The 15,490-nt window shown below is 37.8% G+C and overlaps 1 protein-coding gene and 1 long non-coding RNA gene across 2 annotated transcripts; one reads left to right on the forward strand and one right to left on the reverse strand.

Annotated features, from left to right (window-relative positions):
• Positions 1-645: 645 nt before the first annotated feature.
• On the reverse strand, positions 646-13,308 carry LOC147502165 (uncharacterized). Its single transcript, XR_015221611.1, has 5 exons — positions 13,250-13,308; positions 12,496-12,633; positions 11,793-12,003; positions 10,909-11,006; positions 646-1,136 (listed from the first exon to the last, which is right to left on the reverse strand). It is a non-coding gene; the product is annotated as an uncharacterized LOC147502165 (long non-coding RNA).
• Positions 1,136-3,218, forward strand: ZF14 (MATE efflux family protein). Its single transcript, XM_086607119.1, has 2 exons — positions 1,136-1,417; positions 1,533-3,218. The coding sequence occupies exons 1-2, from the start codon at positions 1,286-1,288 to the stop codon at positions 3,018-3,020; spliced, it is 1,620 nt and encodes a 539-aa protein (XP_086463245.1). The 5' UTR covers positions 1,136-1,285; the 3' UTR covers positions 3,021-3,218.
• Positions 13,309-15,490: the final 2,182 nt, after the last annotated feature.

Below are 15,490 nucleotides of genomic sequence, written 5' to 3' on the forward strand. Positions count from 1 at the left end.
CTCAAACGGCTTAGGGTTGGCCAATTGCTCCTAAGAATCCAAATCCTCTACGTGATGGAGTCCAAAATATTATGTCTCTGTCTTAGGAGTCCAAAAAATTCTTAACAGACTCTCTTAAACTGATTTTCTGGAATCTAAATCCTCTACGTCATAGAGTGAATTCAGAACTTCATATAAGAATGGGAGTAAAAACTTATTCCGTGAAGTTCTAAATATTACTTTGGGTTAATTAGTATTACCTCTAGTGAGTCAATTAGGATTTCTGAAATTAAGGTCTCTCAATAATAATAATAATTATATTATTTTGAGAAAGAGACTCTAATTTCTCATGTATTAGAGAAGAAATTGTAATTGACTTATCTAGTAGGGAGTAATACTAGTTTAAAAAATCTTTTTTAGCATCCTTTTTCTTGACGCACCCCGCCACACATTAGAAATCTAGTCACGCGCCTCCAGGGGCAACCCACAATTCGACCATATCACTCTGCTCATCTGCTGTAGCAGAAATAATTCTAGACCAAAAGGTAGATCTCATTCTTACTATATAGTACGCATTACTAGTGAAAAGTAAAAGATCTCCTTTGTTGCTCTGATACAATCCATTTGGCAAACCGAGATACTGGTTTCCATCTCAACACCTAAAGAAAGGTGAATAACTGAATACTATAGAATAAACTTATAAACCCAAACAAAGAGTGCGATAAAAGAACATTATCATGGGTGTTAATCTCCCCAGTCCCAACAAACTCTCTAAATATGGCGGTAAAAATAATAATAAACAAACAATCATCAAATATGGGAGTTCCCCTTCACTTCAATTGAGATAAGAATCTCTGTCATTCTCCACAATGACACTGAAATCTTTGTTCTTCTTTAAAGACTGCCTAGTCAAACTAAATTATGTCCAATCCATCTTTCTCTGCCAAATGGTTTGAACAACAATGAGATTCAAACACCAGGAGAGCAACAGAACAGAGAAAAGAAAGTGCAGGGGGGGGGGGGTTAAAAGAGAGATGAACAAGGGACCCTCCCCCCCTCAGAACTCTTAGCAGTCCACACCATTAAGCCGCTTTTTTTCTTCCTCATTCTGTAGTGACACCTGTTAGTTGATACCCAAAAGCAATTCCAATCCTTCTCTGTATATATATAGAGCCACCATCTATCATCAGTCCACATTCAAAAACAAAAACAAAGCAACTGCACATACATAAGAAGAGCTCATTCATTCTCATCAGTTCAGAATCTTAGTCGAGTTTAAAACGTAGTTTAAGCTATCTAGCTAGCCATGTGTAACCCAAAACCATCTCCTCCCTCTTCATTCATCTCTCCAAAGAAAAACCTTTTCATGAATCCCCACAAAACGATGGATCTTCACATTGATGAAGGAGAACTTCATAGATGGCCAACACCAACTGAGGTACTGTGTAAAAAAATCACTTTAAATAATATGTTTTACCATCTAAAGAAACAGCATTATTTTACAGCTACTTATTCACCAACTTATTTTCCTCTGTTATGTACTTTGCTATCAGGTTGTAGAAGAGATCAAAGAAATAGGAAAAATATCAGGACCAACAGCTTTAACTGGCTTGGTTTTATATTCAAGAGCAATGATATCTATGCTCTTTCTTGGTTACCTAGGAGAGCTTGAGTTAGCAGCTGGTTCTCTTTCAATTGGCTTTGCAAACATCACTGGCTACTCTGTCATATCTGGCTTAGCCATGGGAATGGAACCTATATGTGGGCAAGCATTTGGCGCGAAGCAATGGAAACTCCTTGGCTTGACTTTGCAAAGAACAGTACTTCTCCTCCTTTCGGCATCCATACCCATCTCTTTTATGTGGCTTAACATGAAGAGAATTCTCTTGTGGTGTGGTCAGGATGAAGAAATTTCAGCGACAGCTCATGTGTTCATTTTGTTCTCTATACCAGACCTCTTCTTTCTTTCCCTCCTTCACCCTCTTCGAATATATCTAAGGACTCAAGGCATTACATTACCATTGGCATACTGTTCAGCCATCTCTGTTCTTCTCCATGTTCCCTTAAACTTCATCCTAGTTGTGCAACTTAAAATGGGCCTCAAAGGTGTGGCCATTGCCATGGTGTGGACTAATCTCAACTTCTTCCTCTTGTTGATGGCTTTTGTGGTATTCTCTGGTGTTTATAAGGATTCATGGGTTACACCAAGTATGGATTGCCTTCGAGGTTGGTCGTCATTGCTAGGGCTTGCAGTGCCGACTTGCCTCTCAGTCTGCCTAGAATGGTGGTGGTATGAATTCATGATAATCCTGTGTGGACTGCTTGCAAATCCCAAAGCAACCATTTCTTCAATGGGTATCTTGATACAAACAACCTCATTGGTTTATGTCTTTCCATCATCTCTAAGCTTTGGAGTGTCAACAAGAGTTGGGAATGAGCTCGGCGCAAACCGACCTGCAAAAGCGCGCATCTCCATGATTGTATCACTCGCATGTGCAGTTGCTTTAGGCATTGTTGCTATGTTGTTTGCTACATTAATGAGGCACGAATGGGGTCGTCTTTTCACTAGTGACACTGAAATTCTGGAGCTTACTGCGATCGCATTACCGATTGCAGGGCTCTGCGAGATAGGGAACTGTCCACAAACAACTGGTTGTGGAGTGCTACGAGGAAGTGCAAGGCCTACCATTGGTGCAAACATCAACTTGGGTTCTTTCTACTTGGTGGGTATGCCTGTGGCCATTTTGATGGGCTTTGTAGCTAAAATGGGATTTGGAGGTCTGTGGTTTGGATTACTAGCTGCTCAGGCCTCATGTGCATTGCTCATGTTTTATGTGCTAGGAAAAACAGATTGGCTGCTTCAAGTGCAGAGAGCAAGAGAACTAACACAAACTTCTTCCACCTTTCCGCCACCACCAACTGCTAAAGAAGCTAAAAGGGTAGCTAATTTGGAGGAGATTTTGTGCATTGGTGATGGATTTGGGAAGTCAGCATCAGTAGAAACTGACCCACTCATATCTGCACCTGTTGTCAGTGAATGAGAATTCTTTTTTACATTTCCATTTTTACAAAATTTTGCCTCTTGAAAATGAGAGCTGATGTGAAGATTATTGGTTGGGTCCCACTTATATTGTAGAAAAGTTTTACAAATGAGTACAAATTCGGTTTCTATTTCTATTTCTTTTTATTTTTTTTTTTATAGAAAGATTGTCTGTTTATAAAACCGGTTTTCAATTTTTTTTTTAAGTTTTGATTTCACTTCAGTTGTACTATAAGCGAAAATTTGACACTAAAGAAAAAATATTCACTGGGAGAGAGAGGGAGGGAGAGCTGTCGGTTGGTTTTAAGGCTGGAGGGAGGATCTGCCCACCTTTTCTATTGTTCCCTTCTATTTAAGACCACAGCCGAGTGCTAAAAAAAGGAAAAGTTCAACGTACCACTCCCAAGAGTTCGTCCAAAATTTCCTTGCATTTTTATTTCTCTACAAAGCAGCTATCCTCTTTTCTTTTACCAAAAAATAAAATAAAAAATATATTCACTTTTTTATATTCAAATAATTATTAATTCTATTAATTTAAAAGTTGAAGCTCACCCTGTCTCCCAAACAGCTATAAGTCTACAACTTTCTTATATTTCATCATGTAAAAGATTTCCCAGGAATACTTTCAGTGTCACTGGAAACAGAAAACAGGTTTTCAAGTTATAAAATGGCTTGTATAATGGCTCAGTATCCCACCTTATCTGTCTGATTAAGGAAATGATGATAGTTGGGGTACTAGAGAAGAGGGCATAGAGGGACACTGGCCTGTGGGGGTCCCCTGCTTGTAACCGAAGAAACAAAATTCAGCTATTATTGCTTCTGTCTACTTCTGAAGATGACAAAAGTAGGAGCAATGGCATAGTGTCTTGGCATAACAATACAACCCAATCCCTCCCAATTCACTTAAAAAAACAAAAAAAATCACCTCCCTAGAGATATTCAAACAGGCTCTACGTATCCCGGATGCCGTGTGTTGTTTCTTTAGCATCCCAATGTTCTGTTGCAAGGCATCTGGATATGGGTCGAACATATTTTCACTTCTCTTTCATCTCCTCCACCCCACATTCCTTTGTGTCCATTTCACAGAAAAAAAAAAACAACTCACCCTCTTGTACGAATCAACCAAAACAAACACCACCAACTCACCAAGAGAGAAAAAGAATATGTTAAAAAAATTGAATATAATAGGAGGATCGTCGTGACTCCCTTCCACGTCCCTTTTTGCTCTTTTTGAGTGATACACCTAAGACTATCTGAATTCTTTCGGATTTTTTATTTTGTAGCCACACTTTACACGCTCTTCCTCCTCTCATCTCAACACCCTCCTATCTTTAACATCTCAACACTCTCCTATCTTTATTCTTATCTTTTACTGCCCATCTCTGTCTTGATCCCCACCATCTGCGTCTTTCTAACCATTAATACAAGTACTTCTTTAACCATTACATGGTTATCTATTCCACTGTTTTCTTGTGAGGTTGGGAACAAGGTGGCAAAAGTTCTCTTTATAGCTTGTGATAGATTCTGAATCTTACACCCTTTGAATCGTACATATTCTCAAGTGTGGCTAACTCAATACTGGGATATTTTATGACACTGGCGGTTGAGAAGTGACTGGTGATGGTGGCTGCATGTGAGGCTCAAGTAATGGAATTGATTAATCTGTTTTTACAACCAAATATTCATATATCAGATTTAAATCAACATGATAGATTGATAGGTAATAGTTTCAATTTTCAAAAAGATTAACCCCACCCCTCAACCAAGGTCCCTTCGGTGGTGTTTTCTTGTCACCACAACGTTTCCTTTGTTACAACTTACAACTTCTTGTCAATAATGTAGGATATATTTATTCATAAGTCCTCTCGTTAATCAATTTTAACAACGAAAACAGAAGAACTTCAAAAGGACTACCCGGCAGATAAATACGAATAATTACGAAAAGTATTCTCTTTATTAGATATTAGTATTTACTACAGATGAGAAAGTTACATGATCATAAACTACATATCAAGTTCAGGCACAAATTGAACCTCCAACTCCGCGAGGAAAAGAAAAAGAGATTGAAGTTCAATGAGGTCGTACTTGTAAGTAAGTAAGCAACTAGACTAAGGTAGTTACCATTGATTTCCGATTAGATGACAGAAGTTTGGAAGAAAAGTTTAGTAGTTACAACTTTTGCCGATTCTTTTTGCAATTTTAAGATTTATATATGGATTATTTTCTTTTCTTTTATGTTGGTACTATTGGTATACGGTTACCAAATTCATATTGGTTTTGGTTTTGGTTTTGGTTTTGGTTTCCTATTCTAAATAGAATTCCAATTTGATATCCACTGCTTCTATAAATACAAGACCGGCTTGTGAGATTTGTTATGCTCAAGTTTGTGAGAGAGAGTTTGTGAATTCTTTGGAATTTGTTTGTGAGTGATTGTACTCTATTTGTTTATCTCTTGATTAGTAAAGTTCTCCTCTTTTACTTGGTGGATTAGGCTAACGCCAAATTACATAAATCTCGTCTCCACTTCTGTTGGTTATTCGCTTTGCATTGGTAAGTATTTTAATTGATTTATTTTTTGTCGATTTCTATCACCACATTCAATCTTCTTTATCAAATTGTCACGCTTTCGCATTCGTTTATGTAACAAATTGGTATCGGAGCCAAGATTTTACCTAGGGTTTTTTTTTGTTGGTTTATTGATTGTTTTGTGGTATATAAAAGTTTGAGAAAGTATGGCGACGGATCCTCCATCGGGTACTACTTCAACGACGTATAAGGAGAAATCACCTCCTACGACTTTGAATATTAACCATACAAGGATTGATGTGGAGAAATTCGATGGATCTAACAATTTTAGTATGTGGCGTTGTGAAGTTATAGATACACTATGCCAACAAGACTTGGATGATGTGTTAAACGAAAAACCATTGGATATAGAGGAGAGTGTTTGGGCTAAGAAAAATAGGCGAGCTTGTTGTATCATAAGATCGTGTTTGGCTAGGGATGTGAAATACCTTGTTCTCAATGAGACTTCGGCCAAGGAAATCTGGAGAATTTTTAAAGAAAAGTACTTAGATAAGACAATAGAAGGTCGTGTCTTTATGAAATCAAAGTTGTATGATATGAGAAAGAAAGAAGGTGTTTCATTGTCCCAGCATATGAACGAGTTTAACAAGTTACTTACTAACTTGTTGAACATTGAAGAAGAAACAAAGGATGAAGACAAAGCTTTCTATTTGTTGAGATCTCTTCCCAATGAGGAGTAATGGGCATATAAAAATCACCATTATGTTCGGAAATAAACCCTTTGAACTATTCTGAGGTGCAGTTTGCATTGACAAGTTGGGATATGATGAACAACAATAAAAATGAGTCAAGAGAGTCGACGAGCACTGCTTTTGTGGTTAGAAGGAGGCCTAATGACCGCCCAAACTCAGGTGGTGGAAGAAGTAAATCTCGTTCCAAGTCGAGAGGGCGAAATCTAGCCCGTGATGAGTGTGTTTTTTGTCATGAGGTTGGACATTAGAAGAAGGACTGCAAGAAGTTGAAACACAAGCATAAAGATACTGAGCAGAAACAGTCCAATGTCAACATTGCTCAAAGAGGTAATGATTCTGATAGTTCCAATTTCTCTTTTCCCGTTACATCGAGTATTTGTTTCATTGATTCCAGTCATTGGATTTTGGATACGGGTGTTACCTATCATGTTTGTCCCGTAAGGGAGTGGTTTACAAGTTTCAAAGAACTTGAAAGTGGTGATGTGTTGATGGGGAATGATCAACCCTGTCGCATTATGGGGATGGGTAATATTCGTCTCAAGATGTATGATGAAACGGTTATGGAAATAAAGGATGTTCGATATGTTCCCGCTTTGAAGAAGAATCTTATCTCTATTGGTACTTTAGAAGCTAAGGGCTACAAGATAGTTATTGACAGTGGTGTTCTAAAGATAGTTTATGGAGCAATGGTTATCATGAAAGGCATACGTCAGAATAACTTGTACTATTTGAAGGGTGGTACAGTTAGTGGATAAGTAGCTGTTACTGAACATTCAGAGGCAATTGCTAAGGAGGCCACCAGATTATGGCATATGCGTCTTGCACATGCAAGTGAGAAGTCCATGCAAACATTAATAAAGCAAGGACTGTTGAAAGGTGCTAAGACCTGTAAGTTGGATTTTTGTGAGCATTGTGTTTTGGGCAAGCAGACAAAGGTAAAGTTTGGCACCGCTATCCACCGTACGCGTGGAACCCTTGATTATGTTCATTCGGATATTTGGGGTCCTTCTAGGAATGCATCTCTTGGAGGGAACAAACATTATTATGTGACATTTGTTGATGATTACTCTAGGCGTTTGTGGGTATATACCATGAGAAACAAGGATGAAGTCCTAGATATCTTTGTGAAGTGGAAAAAATTGATTGAAACTCAGACTGACAGAAATATCAAAAGACTCCGAACTGATAATGGTGGTGAATATACTAGTGATTCGTTCTTGCAAGTATGTCAAAATGAGGGAATAGAGAGGCACTTCATAGTGAAAGGTACGCCGCAACAGAATGAGGTAGCTAAGCGCATGAACCGTACTATAATAGAGAAAGTGCGGTGTATGTTGTCCAATATTGGATTGGGCAAAGCGTTTTGGGCTGAGGTTGTGAGTTATGCATGCTACCTTATTAACAGGTTGTCTTCGGCTGCAATTGGAGGTAAAACTCCTATGGAGGTTTGGTCTGGTAAACCTGCTCAGGATTATAATTCCCTTCGTGTGTTTGGGTGTCCTGTTTACTTTCATGTCAAAGATGGTAAGTTAGATCCTAGAGCAAAGAAAACTATCTTTGTGGGTCTGAAAAGTGGAATTAGGTTATAAGCTATGGGATCAGAAAGATAAGAAATTTGTTTTGAGCAGAGATGTAACATTTGATAAGGTTTTTATGTTGAAGTCTACTGACTCTCAGCAAGTAGAGAGTATGGCCAAATAGGTATTGCAGCAGGTGGAGATTGATGCATCTTCACCTAGTCTAGATGGTTATGTATCTAGTAGATTGGCAACCATGGATAGTCAATCAATTGATGTTCTAGTTGAAGACACATAAATAGTGAATACAGGTGATGGAACAAATGATGATGCAGAGAATATGGCTCCATTAGAGGAGCAGATGAATGTTGGTCCTTTGGCTCCGATTCATGAGCCTATTACAACTGGTAAATCTAAATGGAATTTTTTCCCATTGTATTGGCTAAACGATTACATTACCTATGCACTTTTTGTTATTAAAAGTCTTGATGAAGATGTTCCTTCCTCATATTATGGAGCAATCCAGTGCTCCAAGTCAGAAAGGTGGAAGACAGCTATGGATGAGGAGATGCAATCTCTTCATAAGAAATCAACCTGGGTGCTTGTAAAGTTACCTAAGGGTAAGAAAGCGATTGGCGGAAAATGTGTGTTTGCATTGAAAGAAGGATCTTTAAGTGATGAGTTACGTTACAAGGCAAGATGGGTAGCTAAAGGCCCTAAGAGGGAGGGGATTGACTATAATGAGGTGTTTTCTCCGGTTGTGAAGCACTCCTCTATACGCATCATTTTGGCCTATTTGTTACGTAAACGAATACGGAAGCGTGACAATTGGACAAAAAAGATTGAATGTGGTGATAGAAATCGACAAAAAACAAATCAATTAAAATACTTACCAATGCAAAGCGAATAACCAATAGAAGTGGAGATGAGATTTACGTGGTTTGGCGTTAGCCTAATCCACCAAGCAAAAGAGGAGAATTTTACTAAGAAAGAGATAAACAAATAGAGTACAATCACTCACAAACGAATTCCGAAAAATTCACAAACTCTCTCTCACAAAAGAGGATAATTGTTGGTTTGATGTTTGAGAGGGATACTGGTAAGCTTTGTGTGGGTTATGTGGACTCTGACTATGTAGGTGATTTGGATAAGCGCCGGTCCACTACCGGGTATGTATTTACTTTAGCTGGTGCTCCGATAAGTTGGAGGTCTATTTTGCAGTCTACGGTTGCATTGTCTACGACAGAGGCAGAATATATGGCAGTGACTGAGGCTATGAAAGAAGCTATTTGGTTGCAGGGTTTGTTAGATGACTTGGGTATTGTACGTGTAGGGTCAGCTCAAAATTCATCGTGATAGCATGAATGCTATATATTTGGCCAAAAACCAAGTTCATCATGCCCGTACGAAGCATATTGATGTGCGTTTTCACTTTGTCAGAGAAATTTTAGAGGAGGGTGATATTTTACTCACTAAGATAGACACCAAGGAGAACCCAGCTGATATGTTAACTAAAGTGGTTTCTTGAATCAAGTTTCAACATTATTTGAATTTGATTCGTATCTTTCATTTGAGATGATTTGGCTCTTAGGGGCATTGGTGAACTACGGTCGGCTTGATCCTTTAACAAGGGTACGTAGGCAGCCACTGTGTGATACAGTCGTGTTTGATCCTTCGAATATTTGTGCATTGAAGAGAGAATTTGCTATTTGGTTGATCGGCTCAGATTTGGATAAATTTTCACCGAGGTGGAGAATTGTTGGTATACGGTTACCAAATTCATATTGGTTTTGGTTTTGGTTTCCTTTCCTAATCTAAATAGAATTCCAATTTGATACCCACAACCTCTATAAATACGAGACCGGTTTGTGGATTTGTTATGTTCAAGTTTGTAAGAGAGAGTTTGTAAATTTTTCGGAATTCGTTTGTGAGTGATTGTACTCTATTTGTTTATCTCTTGATTAATAAAGTTATCCTCTTTTGCTTAGTGGATTAGACTAACGCTAAACCACGTAAATTTCGTCTCCACTTTTATTGGTTATCCGCTTTGCATTGGTAAGTATTTTAATTGATTTGTTTTTTGTCGATTTCTATCACCACATTCAATCTTCTTTGTCCAATTATCACGCTTCCGTATTCGTTTACGTACGATTACAATTGTTCAAATAGGTAACAGTTACAATTGTTCAAATACGAGGAACTAAATTAGTAAGAAACTTAAATCCTTTTCCTTAGCTCTTCCACATCACTACGGCACTACCCACAATTTCCACGTTAATTTTAGGTTAGCTTGCTGCTTTACCTACACACTAGGCCTCCAAGGCTTACTTACTAAAAAGTTGTCCACATTCACTTTCTGGTCAGATTAGGTGAACAATGATTTCACTTAACTGAAATGAATTGTTCACTGCAATGTGCTTCTAATTTGCCAGCTATAAAGCAAACCCCACACCTCATCTTCTCATATTTTTTATTCTCTTCCCATTCCATGTCCTTAAATTATCAGTTTGTCTTCCAAACATTTTAATTGTATATATATGAAACCCACTTTGAATATCTACTAAACAAACAAAATACAGTATTTGATTTCTCCAATGAGGAACAAGGAACACTTAATAAGAAAATGCACATTTTTGTGAAGGAACACCTTTGAAGTTGCTTTTTTATTTTATTTTATTTTTGTTGGTAAAGGACTAAAGGGCTTCTGTACTTAAATGCCAATGAGAACTATCAAAGTCCAATCTACGATCACCCTTTCCATTATTGTAACTGCAGAGAATCTTTAATAATTTCGCACCACGTGGCGCACCCTGGGCGTTCTCATATAAGTGCTCAACAACAAAGTGCCACGTGTTTATAATCTATTGCCAACCTTTTTAGCTAGTATATTAGTATATAACTACATAACGTTAGTTATTGATCTAAAAGAATCAATTTATTAGTATATCAGCAGCCGACCCATATCATTGGTGGATGTAGGGTAACGCAAGAAAAAACATGCAAAAGTGTGATGAAAAGGAAAAAAATATAGTTTCCATACAACTAAGCAAGTTTATTTATACAATTCTCTAATGGTGTTACAAAGGAGACTTACCTGAAATAGTAATGCACTCTTCTTCGTTGCCTCTAATGTCGTTCCAAAGTATCCCTCAACAGAAATTGTTAGTGCTCTTTATCTTCAAATTGCAAAAGCTAAAAGAAAAGGAGCACTTAGTGTGAGTTTGAGTGCAGAACATACACATTTTAAATTTTACCACAAGAGGCTAGAAGATTGGAAACCTTACTGGTATAGGTACAACACTTGTGTCAAACCAACTCAACATGCCTTTTGGCATATACATTTATCAAAGGATAATAAAGAGTCACTTACAACACCACCCCCACCCCGCGTCCTCTGTCCCAACATAACACCACGCAAATGTCCAATAAGATGCCAGGCTTTGCATCTAATTTTGTGTTTAATGGGTCCTCAAGAAGTAAACAGGTAGCTTTCAAAGGGTAGTTTAAAAAAAATGGTATTTTAGGAGTTTCTAAGCATTATACTTATTAAGTTATAATTCAGTCAACAAACCCCAACTGGCGGCTACACCAGCTCAACCCCCATCTGAGTAGTGTCACGCTGAGGGACATGTTTCGTTGCAGTCCGTCACATTTTTATTATGACAAATATGTCCTACGCCTTCACGGCAGGCAGTGAAATCACTGGCTATGCTGATCTTTCAAACAATGGAGTGGTCAATACAACATATGGCATTGAATTATGATCTGATGCTGAGGGACCGGGAGATAAACCATCAAGTACTAAATATCACATACTATTATTTTTTTAGTCACTATCGACGAGTTCTATTGGTGCATGAGTACTAATAATAGGAAGCACTTTGTGTGTGTGTGTGAGGGGGACTCATAATTTGTACGACATGGATGAAAGAATCTAACGCAGCTAGGACTTGAAAGTTTGAGAAATTCAGGGCTAACCTTGTCTCTTTAGAAGCTAAGGACTAAAGTAGCTTTCAGTCCCTCTTAATAAGAACCGACCACCTTCAATTTGTACTGTCTCATTCTCATGCAACCCCCTTTGCAGGACCACTTTGTTCTTCCCACACCAACAAAGTCAAAAACTCAATCTCTTATAAATTAGAACTCGAAATCATAAAGTGTTTGATCCACGGCTTTTTCCACTAAACTGCTGAAAGGTGATAATAAAACTTCTTTAATGGAAGAAAGAAAGGGACAACAGTACAAGTCTTGTGCTAAACACGTGGATGATAGGACCTTCAAAAGTAGGCAAAAATATATACAAATGCGCTTGATTGCACGGTTTCTTTGTTCTGAAGTGAAAGTGAAGCAAAAGAAAGATACCACTTTACTTGGTTTGACTAAATTTAGTTCTTTAATGGTTTGACATTGCATCTTAGTTGGTCTTACCTGGATTAGCACGTTATTAGAAAACTAGTTCATACAGTAGAATGGAGAGAAAGCAAAAGGGAAAACAATAACTTCCAAGGGTCCATGACCCTATAGAATTCGAGAAAAATGGATATGGAACTGCTTATTTTTCTGTTCAGGATTTTTCGCAGGACAAGAGTCAAATGCGCTCAATTAGCATTTTACTCAAACTTGAATCAGTTGACTAACATGGACGGAGCATGCATTCGACAGATTTTGAGAGTGATCTTACCCAGATGATGAGACGAGTTGACAAGCGTAAGCGTTGACAATGGAAAGGAATTGTATAAGCGTGCAACTACACTGATTACGTGAGCTTCATATCTTATGCAACTAACACCACTTCGCGCATGTAATGACTAATGAGTATCTGTGATTAATTATACTCACACTCAGCATCAGTTCTAAAGCTAAAGAAACAATTGATGCATGAACACGATAAGTAAATAAAATCTATCCGCAAGCAAAATATCAGTGTTTGAGAATATGATTACAATTACTCAGTCGCTACATATAGATTTGGTTAGGTAGAGGCCATAAAATTGTAATAGGAGGAAAGTCTACACTGCATGTAGTAACTAACAGACACTTCAAAGTCAAGCAGCATGTGAAGTATGAACTTGACCTGACATTTAGTTAACCAAAGAGTCACTGGTTTAGTTTATTTATCAAAATGATTATCCTTTTCTCTCCTCTCAAGTCTGAACAAGTAATTATCTCTTCTCTGTCGGGAATTTAGTCGAATAGTTTTTGTGTCTACCGTTGGTTAATTAGTCTATACATGCAACTGACATAACCGTTTTTTTTTTTTTTTTGCGAAAGAGATGTTGAAATATCAATATCGCCGATATATAAAAGGACAGCCCTTAGTTTTCCGATATAAATCATGTAAGTAAAGTTTTGGTCCATGTAATATCGTTTGACTGCAAACCCTGGTATTCAAATAACTAAAAAAGAACAACATATAAGGAACGGAGAGAACGCACCGTGTTTTGGTTCTAGGGATTGCGCACCATACTTTGCTTTTGGAACAAGTTGAAAGAAACAAAAAAGTTACTTAATTTCTCTTCCCTCCATAAATATTGTGTACACAAAAGCCCATGTTAGGTCCACAGAGGGAGGTCCGGTGTAAGCAATACCTATGGGCCTATTGGGCTTAAATCATGGGCCTTCCAATAATTCTCAATCTTTCAGTCTTCTCTCTCTTTATTCTTTTCACCTTGGATCAACATTGCAACTTGCAACTGCCAACTTGCGAGTGTGGATGGGCGCCAGATTTGGATTTTAGACCAACATATTGTAAATCTGCCAGACCAAAGAGAAAGCAAGTCTAAGACATGGTTGTTCTTCTGAGGTGGAGTTGATGTCGATACTTCATAAAAACGGCCTAGAGGCCTATTGTAGCTCCGTGCTCGATTAGCATTAGGGCCAATTTTCAATAGGAGAAAAATATAAAAATTAAAATGCATTTTCTATGTTTCTGTGTGCAAATTTGGAGCTACTATAGAAAATAATGGTGGATGGGGGTGACACAAGGCACGTTCTGGCTGGAACACTATAGGAATGTACTTTCTAAAAGAAGAAACGAAGTTTCCCGTGTCCTTAGGGTGTAAAAAAGGCCCTCAAGCGCTCAGTCCATGGGTCGAAAAAGTTCTCAAATTTAAGCTCTCATGCAATTTGTGGGGCGGCCCGGCCCGGTTTTTACGTTTTGAGGAGAGAATAAGGGCCTAGATGTGGAAGTAAAATCATGACCTCATGAAGCTTAAGGTGGAGGTGTAATTTTACCCCAACCCTCAAAGGCCAAACAAAGCCCGCATTAAGTCCCTCACAACTTTTATATGTAATTTTATTTATATTTTGTTAAAAAGTACGTAAATGTATAAATTAAATAGCAAAATGAAAAATGTGTTTTACATAAATTAGTGCTTTGTGTAGGCTCCTCCAACGTTATATGAAAAATCTAGTTCAAAATAACAAATTGATATGAACCCGGTCATTTTACCATATATAAACAAGAATAAAATATAAATCAGAGTGATGTGATATGATCCTTGGTATATGTTAATGAAGTTTTTAATCAACTTCAACTAATCAGACACAAGTTATTATACAACCTACAACATCACATCATATTTTTGGTTTCATATACACTTCTTATTGATTCATGTAATACATCGGCACATCAAACCTAAGAACGAAACTTTTAAATTTTAGCTAAATTATTAATTAAGTACATTAACCAAAGTCAAGATTGAGAAAACCTATTATTTAATCGTGATAATTAATTTATTGCGTATCAATTTAGCAATATTATAATGTAAATAAAGAGTTTGTGAGAGTAATCAAACCCAGCCTTCTAGTCAGACCCTCAAACCCGGCTCTCTGGCCCAACCCTCAATTATCTAAAGAGAGGGCTGAGGTGAGGGTTGGGGGTTTCACAATTTTAGCATTAGCCCTTAGGCTGAGTCTAATGGTGCATCACCCTCTATCTCCGTTCCACAAAAAAACAGTGTTTTGAGGATGAGGAGTCAATTTTGGTGTTCAATGGTTTGGACTATTCTACACCACTTCGACAAGCAGCGGAATTAAAAAAAAAAAATGCATTCCACGCCACTTCAAGTGGCGCCGTTTGGGATTTTACAAACCACGCCACTTCAAATGGTGCTGTATGAAATTGAAAAATGCATTCCACGCCATTTCAAGTAGCGCCATTTGGGTTTTTACAAACCACGCCATTTCAACTCGTGTGGAATGCACTCTCTATTTTTCAATATTACTCTCTATATATAGAGAGTATTATGGAGATAATGGGCAAAAACCACCGCCACTCCACTCCCTCCACTTTTGAGAGAATGGAGAGCCATTGCACCCAGCCTCATAAGCACGCCCTTTACTACATGAGAGGGTCGGGCTGGCCCGGCCTGACCCATTTCTAGTGTCTCATACTTGTGTTAATTAGGCAAAGCGGGACGTTGGGCTAATATCATAAGAGTCCTATTTTTGATAGACCCCACTAGAAAAGCCCAAACCAAATGAACAAAAAATTAACCGGTTACCACCAGTTCATTCTTTCGTCTTCTTCGTCACTTTCTTCACCTTCTTCAACTTTTTTTTTCCTCATCTCTCCATTAGCTCATTTTCATCTCCCTCATTAACATTTGATATCTATTTTTTATTGTGTTCTTAAATTTAAACAAGATAACTGATATTTTCAAGTGATCTATTGC

Source organism: Coptis chinensis, chromosome 4, assembly GCF_015680905.1.
Source record: "Coptis chinensis isolate HL-2020 chromosome 4, ASM1568090v1, whole genome shotgun sequence".
NCBI classification, from domain to species: domain Eukaryota; kingdom Viridiplantae; phylum Streptophyta; class Magnoliopsida; order Ranunculales; family Ranunculaceae; genus Coptis; species Coptis chinensis.